General features: G+C 39.4%; 1 protein-coding gene across 2 annotated transcripts; it reads right to left on the reverse strand.

The window, feature by feature from the left end:
• Nucleotides 1–2,505: 2,505 nt before the first annotated feature.
• On the reverse strand, nt 2,506–9,829 carry actr5 (actin related protein 5). 2 transcript variants are annotated; one of them, XM_067528218.1, is made up of 9 exons: nt 9,242–9,829; nt 8,070–8,308; nt 5,881–5,918; nt 5,520–5,737; nt 5,117–5,281; nt 4,472–4,576; nt 4,113–4,252; nt 3,744–3,876; nt 2,506–3,105 (listed from the first exon to the last, which is right to left on the reverse strand). In XM_067528218.1, exons 1-9 carry the CDS (start codon nt 9,623–9,625, stop codon nt 2,791–2,793), a joined length of 1,737 nt encoding a protein of 578 aa, XP_067384319.1. In that variant the 5' UTR covers nt 9,626–9,829; the 3' UTR covers nt 2,506–2,790. The 2 variants fall into 2 exon arrangements, with proteins under 2 accessions (XP_067384319.1, XP_067384318.1); XM_067528217.1 differs by lacking the exon at nt 5,881–5,918 and adding an exon at nt 5,965–6,134 and having other exon boundaries at nt 9,242–9,821.
• Nucleotides 9,830–12,003: the final 2,174 nt, after the last annotated feature.

Genomic DNA, 12,003 nt, shown 5'->3' on the forward strand with positions numbered 1-12,003 from the left:
TCTTCTTTGATTGATCAGAGGGATGGGTCTCACTCAAAAACTTTTAAAAGTGACTATCCCTGCACTGCTATCTGAGACTGTGCCACAGGGGGCGCTGACAGCACCATTCCACATTAGATAAGTCATGGAGCAAATAATCCACAGACACAAAACGTTTTATATGCAACACGGTTTTATTTACATAAGTGATGAGCTTTACTGGGATGGAGTCACGTGTAGTAGGTTTAAGCCTCAATCCCACTTTGAGTCAGTAGAAACAGTGTGACATAATACCTCATACTTCCCAAACATGAACATGGTCATATATGTTTTGAGCAGTCATGAGGAGGAAAAGTGCAGTCACCTGCAACAAAGATCATGTTGGATTATAACTCAACACTTGCAGTTACCTGTTCTATAACTATACCAATAGAACATTGTGCAAACAGTCTATTTTAAACTCTGTTACCATGAAAACTTTTCTGTAGTGGTAGAAATAAAAAAAAGAAAAAGGTGGATTGAGTCGTGGCTTCAAGAATTATTTAGAATTTGTGACAGGCTAAGTTTTACACTGGAAAAATAACATAAAATAAAATAGTCCAACCACTACAAAAAAAAAAAAACCTCACTGTGCATCTGTCACACTCCCAGCTTTTATTTATTTTTTCCTCCCCTTCAACACAGCACTGACATGAGCTCAGCACTGCCAGGTTTTCCTGCTGACCTACAACACTGAAGCCCACAGATAAATCGTCCTAATTGGACACTGGCCAGTACTACAGCACAAAAAGGGACCTATACAATGTAGGCCTGTTTAAAAATACACAAGATCTGCATGGTGTACTGACAGTGTCCCCTGAGCTGCCTGAAAGAGGATTTATTTAGAAACTCCAACTAATAATGACATTTATAAGTCTTAACAGTAAATTTGACTTGAACCTCATTGACATATGGCAAGCTGACAACACTACACAATGGAGATAACACTGAGGGTAAATCATATGTATCTCTATATTTCTCAAAGACTTAAGACTCGATAAGCTTTGAGAGACCACTCATCTATGTGATTATGGTGTAAACCAAACCGAAAGAAACGACAGCCCTATGAACCTGTGGTTAAAACTTTTTCATGTTTATTTTTAAAAAAGACTTGCTAAAATATAGCGCAATAGAAATAGATCCTATTTACTTGCCTTTAACATATAAATAATAGCCTTGTTTTCCTTTTTAATCCAACTTTTTAAACTGGAGCCAAGTCACCCAGCAGTCACAGGCCTGTTCCACCTCTGATTAGCCCTGCACTGCCCTGCTGTGTGTGTGTGGCTGACACACTGCTGTTTGAGCAAGAGCAGAACAAGCTGGTTGTGGGTTTAAGCCGTAAGCCGTGACACATTTTAACACCACATAATGCAATTAGACTGCAGAGGTCTGCTGGGTGGAGCATGATAGTGCAGCACCTGCAAGAGACCTTACACTTTTTCAGTGAGAGCCAGAATCTTTAGATTAGCAGAGAGAAAGGCTGTGTTGCACACTTATTGCTTATGCATATTGTGGAGTATTCTGAGTCAAGAATTAAATGTTCCTGCTGTCACTTGTTGTGTGAACATTAGGCTGAATAAACAGTGGGCTCTGTAAATTAGAGCTGGAAACAAAGTGCATCTTGTTCCACCGGCATATTCGCAAAAGAACAGTTTTGACATTAATTATGGCGAGAAAGAGTTGCCTGACAAACTAGCTCTGAGGTTTGATTTGAAACTCTTGGCTGTAATAAAACTGACTCTAAAGGTTAGTGTTTTACTGAGTAATTCACTTGTTAGAACAAAATGTCGTAATGGTACAGTTTCCACTAAAGAGTATAAAGACTGAATTATTATATTATGGGTCAACTTGTGACATCTAGTGGTGCAACTCTATAGTGCAACACTGTACAGTGCATACAATTAGTGGCATTCAAAGGGATAGTTCAGCTAAATCAAGAGAAAGCATCAATTCAATTTCCTCTGGTGATTTTTATCCATGAAAATTTTTTAAAGTTTGTGTAATTTGAGTGAACTGATCCTTTCCTAAATTGATAATGGGTTGTAAAGAGAGAGAGGAAGAGTGACTGATGAGTGAGCAAATTAATGTCTGTTCGTCTGCCACCTGTGATTTCAGACAGCTGCCAGACTTTGTTCTCAATATTCAATCAAAAGCAAACATCTGTTTAGATCAATGAAAATATATTTTGAATGCACAAACAACAAATAATATTTGCATAACGATACACATAAAACTACCCCATCAGAGATTTTGAGGCAATTAATTTGATCTCCATTTCATTTGAATGGTCTTTTTTTATAATGAAAATAATACAAAACCGTTTTTCTACAAAATTTACAACTCAAGAAGTTTACAAAGTCAAAAGAAGTGTATTTTCATTTAACGTCTATGAATGGTGACTGTGCAGGTACTTACTTTTACCAAGCAGCTCAGACTGTGACCAGTTGTAGCTGTTTTTGAATTGATGTAAAGCATGGCACTAAGGGAAACTGACAAGATTTTGTTTTTATTCAAAGGATTCTTGAAAAAACTTGTAGAAATAAATACATTTTTTGGTTTATCATTATCTTAGCTCTGTGTCTCAAAGATGAAATATTACATGAAAGTTACAAGGTGGGTTAGGTGGGACCACCTACCCGGATCCTTTTGTTTTCAGCCCGTCAGAATCAAGAGCAAAATCATCAGTTCATCACAAAAAATTAACACTTTCTGTCCGAAAACAATTCTGGACTTCATCGAAAATCAGAGACTTGTGATACCTGCTATCTCAGTTTATGAGGAAACCATAGAATTAGTAGCAGGAGTCAGGCCAGTTGTAACCATGGTAACAGCAGCAGAACCTCCTGTGGACGTCAGTGCAGTGACCGAGGGCTCAATGGGGCGAGCAGGAACTGGTTTGGCAATGTTCATGGGAATGAATACATTCGAGGCACAGTGTTCGCTCAGATACTCGCCTCCCTTCTCCTCATAGTCCTGTCTGCTGATCCACCCCTCTACCTCTTCTCTGTATCCTCCAGCTGGATGCTCTAAGGCCCAGTCTCTTGCCCCGTACCAGGCGTCCAGCGCCGGCTGCAAAGCCATCGTCACCTAAGAAGAATTACAGATCAAATATATCTCAACTATCTGCGAAGTTTTTGGCCAGTGAAACTGGGAGATCCGGTTTTCCATAATGTGTGTTTTTACTATTACTGTTTGTTTTGTTTGTACTTCTTAAGCTCTTCATGTTTAAAACCAGGGTTTGCTCTAAATCTAATAATTTTTTGAAGCGTTTTTTTCCTTTATGACAAGAAATATGAAGTTATAAAACAATCGTAGCTGTGAAAAAGCTCAAATATGCTAAAGAAGCAAAGAATCGATAACTCTAGAAAAAGCAGTATCTTGGCCAAAATCCCAACTATATATACAAACGTCAACCTTTAGGAATTTTTAATTATTATTTTGTTTTGTTTTTTCAGCTTATCCCTTGAGTTCAGGGTCACCACAGCGGATCATTTGTCCGCATGTTGATTTGGCACAGTCTTTTCTTTTACGCCAGATGCCCATCCTGACACAACCCTCCCCAACTTCTACCGGGGTTGGGACCGGCACTGTGAACGTTTAGGAAATAAACTACATAAATAAAATTCAGTCAATGGCAGTAAATGGGTGGTGGGGATGTGATTCAAAACAACACATTCTGGTACTTTAGACAAAAGTGTACAATGATAAATAGGACTTTATTTTACCTTGAAATTCGACTGGAAAGGCCTTAAAGCCAGCAGCTCTCTCTCCACTCTGTCCTTCATCCTAGGGTACTGCATGTTCCCTCCTGTCAAAAACACATTGCTCACCAGCGCCCCCTGCTGCTCTGGGGTGTACCTGTTTGTGAACGAGAAAAAAAAAGAAAAACCTTGATACATCAAGAGTTCAAAGGTCATTTATTAAAATAAAAACAACGTAATTAAAAGATATGTTTTGGAGGCAAAACTATAGTATGTGTGATCCGTCTTTGTTTGAATGTTTTTATTCATGTCTGGTTATGTAAAATAACGTATATACATCTGTGATTGTAACCTTTGTCTTTTTTCTATGCACTTGTTTGAGTGTGTCACTACCTGGCCAGGACATACTGCAGTGTCTCCATCAGCCCCATCTGGTCCTCTCCAGTCAGTGAAGGCTGGAACAGAATCTCCGGACACCGCAGACGCTCTGTGCCTACAAAGAGCTGGTGATACTCCGCCATGTTGAACACGGGCTGGAAACGAGATCAGAATGATTCTTCACTAACGTGTGAGAAGTATCAATCTTAAATGTTTTAGCTGATAAGCAAAGTTACATCACTGTTTCAGTTTTGTTATTGGTTAAGCACAAAAATATTATATAGGACAGAAACTTTTTTCACACATCTTGCCAACTCGCAGATAATTGCCTCCACAGCATAAATGAGGAAGTTCCAGCGTTTCTGTGCCCCTACCTGAACCACATTAGCTGGTTTTTCTGGAAGCGTGTCCTCAGGGAAGTCAGGATCCATCAGTGCCACTCCATCTCCCTCGTCCATTGGCTGCTCCAGCTCAGGCACCTGGCAGAGAGCGACAGAACAGCCTCAGGCTTCAATGTCAGACACAGCACATCAACTGCAGCAAACAAGGATGGATCCTGCAGAGCCTCACAGAATGTTCACAATAATGATATGTAGACCCAATTATTCACTGTATCATTTAGGCTTCATTTCAGCTCAGTGGCCCCCAATTTAGTCAGCTCCTGACATTTTATTTTGTGGAGAATGCATTGTAGTTTGACCACTTTGCATACATACAATAGTAGTATAATAGTAAAGTATAATCTAGCTTGTAATAATAATGTGCTAGAATCTTGTTTTGAATTTTTTTTTAAAAAAGAGAAATTATTTATCTCATCACAAAAATGTATATCTTTGAGTAACCTAATCTAAAAGCAAAATTTGTTTTACATTAATTGCCATATAACAAGAAAATAAAATGTTTTCTTTTATTAAAATTTTTAACCAGAAACAAAGCATCAAAATGTGGGCACAGGACTTGCAAAATAAAGTCATAGCATACAAATTGTATTTTCCACTTGTATGTGCAGTAACACCCACCTCTGTCCTTCCCTCCACTCCATCACTCTGCAGCAGTTTCTGTCTTCCCTGCTCCACGGCCAGCTGCAGTTTGTTAATGTACGATTGCAGCTCCTCAGCTGAGTCCATGTTGAGGTCAACCAGGTTTTTATGAAACTGATCCAACAGGCCATCCTCCAGCAGCTCCTGCACAAACATCAGCAGTGAATAAAGGTACTGATCACAAACCACACAAAAAATGGCTATAGCTAAAAGCTATTTACTATATTGCAAGTTTCAATAGTAGCTGAACACCAAAACATTTGATTTCCTTAGACAAACAATTACTTTACTTTGTAATATCAGGTTTTGTACATGTCAAATACTACTTTAAAAACCTGAAGTGCATCACATGAACTGTAAATTATACAATTGGTTTTCTTGCCTGTATTGCCATAAGTCTGTCCAGTCTTTCCTGATCCTGCTGCAGCTTCTCCTCTCGGCGGCGAGCATTGATCTCCTGAAGCCTTCGAAGCTGCTGAGCTCGTCTCTCCTGCCTCTCCTCCACAGTCACACAGCCGCCTGGCAATTTGCCAGAGAAAGGAAGCTGCATACGATGAACTTCCCGTTCATAAAACTCTGGGCTGCGCCACTTTTCCAGCTCTGTGTAGAACAGAAATATGGAGAAATTGAAAAGAAAATAGAAAGTAAGTATAGACGTTCATGTAGCACTAGGAGAAACTTTGCGTTTGTGTGCAGTTAATTAATGTTACTTAAATGAATATGGGAGTTTTTCTACTGTTCACCTAATGGCGATTGGGTGCTGCAAGTTGGAATCGTAAACCTGCACAGAGAAACCTTCCATGAGTTTGCACACTGACATACTCTACCTTCTTGATAATCCACAGCAATGTAACTGTGTTCATGCAACAGTTCCTCCATGCGACTGAGGGTTATAGCACCAAGGTGACCTGGATATTTCAGCTGTAGGAGGCGCTGCAAGTAGGATGCCGCCTGGCTCCCAGCCACATTCACACGCTTACAGTTCACTGCATCCAACCTTCAGAATCAACACCATCAGAATTACTTTCTGTAGAACAAAGTGTGTGCACTAAAAAGTATTAAAAACAACAGCTATATGACATGTCACACTAGGAAAAGCATAGGTGTAAACAATAAAATGAATGATGACTGAATTCCATTTAGCTTCTTCCATTTCATGGTCCTTGTAGTGTTCATGTAGACTGCTATGATTGCTATGTACTCTGCTAGAAGCCTTGTTCTCATCATTTATCAAGGGCTACGTTCAAGCTTGCTCAGTTGTGATTTTATTTGGTCAGGTCTAAATTTTTTTTTTTTAATTTGTTAAGATAGGGTACACAACAATCAGGCATAACATTTTGACCACCTGTGCAATTTAATGCAATCCAACACAGTGGCTCTGCCATGAATTCTACTTTTACGAGGTTATAGCTTCTCGGTTTTTACAACCCCGTTTCAAAAAAAGTTGGGACAACGTGTAAAATGTAAATATAAACAGACTACTATGATTTGCAAATCTCATTGACCCATGTTTTATTCATAATAGAACATAACCAACATATCAGATGTTGAATCTGAGACATTTTACCATTTCATGGAAAATATTAACTTATTTTGAATTTGAGATGCAACAAAAGACTAATTTCTGGAAATTTAAAACAAATGGAGGAACATTTGGCAACTAATTAGGTTGACTGGGTATGAAAGGAGCGTTTCAGAGAGGTAGAGCCTCTCAAATGTAAAGATGGGCAGAGGTTCAAAAATCTGCAACAAACTGCATCTAAAAATTGTGGAACAATTCCAGAAAAATGTTCTTCAACATTTAATTGCGAAGACTATGAAGAACCCATCATCTACTTATATATATAATATCATCAAAAGATTCAGAGAATCGCAAGGGACGAGCCCGAACGTCAAAACTGGATGCGTGTGATCTTTGGGCCTTGCAATAAAAACAGGCATGATTCTGTACTGGACATCACTGCATGGGGGGGCATTAATGCCTATGGTGTGGGCAGCTCACACATCTGGAAAATCACCAATGCTGAAAAGTACATGGAGGCCTTGCATATTTCAGCAAGACAATGTTAAACCACATACTGCCTCCATCACAAGAGCATGGCAGCCAGGAACAAGGGGGCTGAGCTGGCCTGCCTGCAGTCTAGACCTTTTAACCGGTAGAAAAATTTGGTGCATCATAAAACACAAAATCCAGCAACAAAAGCCCAGTAATGATGTGCAGCTAGAATCCTGCATCACACAAGAATTGGACAACATTCTTCTCGTAAAACTCCAGCAACTGTTCTCCTCACTTCCGAGATATTTAAAGACAGTTGTTAAGAGAAGAGGGGACGCGATAAAATGTTGAACATCGCCCTGTTCCAAATTTTTTGAGTTGTTTTACCGCCATAAATTCAAAATTAGCTAATATTTTCTGTGAAATGCTAAAATGTCTGTTTCAACATCTGATATGTTGTTTATGTTCTATTGTGAATAAAATATGAGCTGATAAGATTTGCAAACCATTGCATCCTTTTTTTATTAACATTTTAAACATCGTTTCAGCTTTTTTTGAATTGGGCTTGTAGGTTGACACTGTTAGAAAGGTGATAGTTCTACTATGTGTTTATTATTGTGGTCAAATATAAGAAGAGGTTGTTCTAATGCTTTGGCCCCCTTATTAATTGGAAATAGGGTGGCCAAAACATTAGAACCATTGATTTTATGACACTTCAGCCGTTATGTGAACATAGCCTAATAGAGCTCGACCAATCGTCTGGCTGAGCGTCCACAAGATAGTCTACTTGCACCTGTGCCTGTCCTACTAAGACAAGCCAAAATGTTTGCTATGAAAAAGACGGGAAAAAGGCAGAGAGGTGCTGTAGGTGCTCATTTCTTGAGACAAAAATATAAAATGAATTTTCAAAGGGCAAATACAACACAGAATCCTCACCTGCCATTGATAACAGGCAGGATGTGTGAGCACTGGTATCCTGAGGACAGAACAATGCCAGTGTGTGGAGGCTGGATGTTTCTGCGGGAGTTGTTGTGGTAGAAGCTGTACAAGCCGTCAACGCCATAGGAGACATAAGGCACGCAGTAGCATTCAAACAGCAACTCCGACATCATCTGCCGACACTGCAGTGGGTTACAGGGTGCCTCTGTCAGCACGATGGGATGTTCCACACTGCCCTAAGGAACATGGGGAAAGTCATGTTGACTAAGAATCTTATATTATGTATTGAAAAGAAATAGCAAAACATTAGAATTAGTGTAAATAATATCTGTTCATTTTCTGGGGAACACCTTTTTGTTAAGCATTAGAAGCCAGCTATTCATAAGTGGTGTGTATACACAGAGGCACTGCTGGGATGTGAACCCAGGATCTCCTGTTCACAAGACAAGTGCTTTAACCAGCCAAACTTTAACCAAGGGGTGGCTGTATGCATGGTGCAAGGAGAGAGGCACCACCATTGGTGTGTGTGTGTGTGAATGGGAATCATCATTGTAAAGTGATTTGGATAAAGGTGCTATATAAGCGACTATTTAAGAATTAAGCTCCTTTTAGTCAATTTTACACTGTCAGCAAACAAACAAGTTTAATAACCGATAAGCACAGATTCGTCATTTTGGAAAAAAAAAAAGATATCTCTCTGGTACAAGTAGGGCTCATGAAGAGTGTGTACATTGTCATTAAATAATAAAATAAGATTCCAATATCTGGGCCAGCCATTGGAGCAATGTTACATTCTGCATCCTTCCTGAGAAGACTTCACAGAAGCAGAATTATTTTTAAATGGCACATTATCATTAATAGAGGGGTTAGTAAATGGGATTTGACGCAGGATTGTTATATAAGACTGTATTAACTTTAGCTTGGTGCACCTAACACTAGACTAGGTTATGTCAACAGAGATCCAAAGATTTGGGCAGGAACTGGCTGCAGAAACGAAGTTATTAGTATGTAAATGGCACGAATTTAAAAAAAAAGCATTGATTGGGGAAAAACAAAATATTCGGGTAAAATGACATACATTTTAACGTTTTCCTTTGCAATGAAAAAAGAGAGATAAATGTTTCCTCGGAGACACTTTTTGTGTCACATCACCACCCTCCATCACTCACCTCTGAGACGATGCCCAGGTGTGTAAACACATAGTCAAAGATCAGCTCCTGGATCTCAAAGTTGACCACCACGTTTCGGTCAAACTGGCTCTTCAGGAGCCATCGTAGCGGTTCCAGGCTCGGGATGTCGTTACCGATCTGGGTCTCGCTACGAGCGGCCCCTCTGCTGCGCGCCGTCACTGACCTGAATTGCAGCTGTGGAGAGTCAAACTCAGCCGTTGGAGCCGCCCACCCGGCGCGGGTCTGGAAGGAGCCGTTATCTATCACTATAGGAATGGGTGTGGGAGCCAGACCCTGGGAGGGGAGCTCATAAACCGGGTCGGGAGACGTTTTACAGTCCTGAAATGAAAAAATTTGGCAAACCGGTTGCTCCTTGGAAGCCATTTTAGCAGTGTGTCACTGCAAAATACAGCCGTGTGGCAGCGTGGTGTTACCGATGTATTGTTCCGACCTAGTTTTATATCACATAGGCATAAAGCCTATATAAAATAAACAATTAAAATAAAATAGCCTACATGCCCTGACTTTAGCCTTCCGAATCAAATAGTGGCAAACATATTTATATAATAATTAGCTTTACAATACAGCTGAGGTTTGTGACATTAATGCATTTTGCACATAAACCACTAGTTTGTAAGTCATAGCTACCTTTACCACCATACTACACTCTAACGTGGGCTATACAGTCAGCAGATCATCATGTGATTGCCATTTATTAATTCAAATTCACTTTACCTATTAAAAACTGAGTAGCCCCTTGGTACAAGCTCATGCTGTGTAGACATACCCCAGATTCCAGAGATTTGGGTCAATTGAGCCATAAAACAATTCCAAAATGATCCTTAGTGACTTTTACAATCGGTAACAATGTCTAATTTTTTCATCAGCAGTCATCACATAAAATTTCAGGGGAACTGGTTATATATGTCAAAAAGGTCAAGGCCATTTTGAAGCCACATCGAAACTATGTGAAGAGACATTTTCCCTTAGGCCCTGTGATCCCTGACTCCTGTCTACCATCCTGTTACTCTCAGCTGAGCGGGTGAAGCCTCAGCTGGTGACACCTGCACATGAGAGCTACTGTAAATCCCAGTTGGCTCAAATTCAGACTAGTGCAGATGTTGGAGGTCCCACACTGTGATTTTTATTACCCTGAAATGCGTAATTTCATGCAATATCCAATCTTCAAATGGATGGAAAGAAACTGCCATTTAGTACAGTACCATCAGCCAATAATAAAAATTAAAAAAAAAATAAAACACTTTTGCTTTGGGATTAGCAAGTCAAAACCTTTGAAGTAATTACTGTGTTTATTACAATGCAGCAAATACAAAAATTTCCACTACTTTTTAATTCATTTGTGCATGTCGGATTAACTTGCCATTAAGTTTATCTTGAAAATTTTGAAAAACAAATTGAGTGAATTTATTGGCTAAATAGCACAGACATTTGAGAGAACAAAGGGAAAGGATGAAGGAAGAAAAATGTGTGTGTGAGTGTGTGTGGGAAGGGTGTTACTGTATGAAGCTTGATGGTGTGTCACTGAAGCATGAGCACAGTTCACTGCTCAGGCACAAAGCTCTAAGTGACTACCAACCCCCCGTCTCCTGATGCTAATAAGCAGATCTGGGTCAACTCACCCTCTCAAACACATACATGGTTACAGACCCCACTGTTGAGACACATACACACAGTTAAATTAAAAATGTCTGAACATCCAAACAACATACATACATCCCATCCTCCTTTATCTCCTTTCAAACTCACACACACAAACACTCATTGGCACACACGCACACAGGCACCCATTCCACCCAGGAGGCAGGACATGACGGTGCTGCTGTATGTGTGCAATGCTCCCGGCTCTCTGCTTGTTGTGGTTGTCATCCAGTCAGCAGTGATGAGGAGCACGGGAGCTAATAGGCTACAAGCACTCTGGGACCGCCACGCATGAGACCAAGCAGCCTCCATTTTGTGGAGGAATGAACAGACTGGATGTTCCCAGTGACTAGAAGAGAAAGGAATGGGAACAGAACATTTTTAGTGTTTATGAATAAAATTATGATTTAATAACATGCCTAAATATTCTTAAATAAACTTTAATATATTAATATTAAAAGTTTTAATAATTCACAATTGTATCTTTTTCTTTTATGTGATTTGGGGGTGGTTGCAACTAACTATTATGTCATTTAGTGGAAGAGATGTGGGGGGTTAATATTAAATAAAGAAAACTGCCAGAAAGAAATAAAATATTTTAAAAAACACTGGATATACTATTTTTTTTCTCCTTCAATAATAAAATAATGAAAATTCTCTTATTTTAACATCCATCAACCCTTAAACCAAAAATATAGTGAGGGTTTTTCTCTCCCCACTGTTTTTGTGGAGGCTGGGAAAGACTGATTTTAGACTACATCAGTGTGCATTCGTATTTGCCTATAAAATTAAGTCTTGTGTCATTATGTTGACATAATACAATTATTAATTAAATTTAAATAGAATGGACGTAATCAGGTCAATTACTCTTTGCTCACATGTACACAAGAGTGAAAATCCCTGTGAAGACAATTTTGTCCAGTCCTAACAATTTTAAAGGCCTGTTTGGTGTTCAAGACCTTGTTTTAAGAATGAGCATAGACAGGGTTTTGGGTAAGGTTAAGGTTGAAATACACATTTTTGATGGTTAAGATTAGGGTAGGGGGTAGGGAATGCATTATACCAATGGATGACCTCACAACTATAGAAAGAGAAACATCTGA

This window comes from Channa argus, chromosome 13, assembly GCF_033026475.1.
Source record: "Channa argus isolate prfri chromosome 13, Channa argus male v1.0, whole genome shotgun sequence".
Lineage (NCBI taxonomy): Eukaryota > Metazoa > Chordata > Actinopteri > Anabantiformes > Channidae > Channa > Channa argus.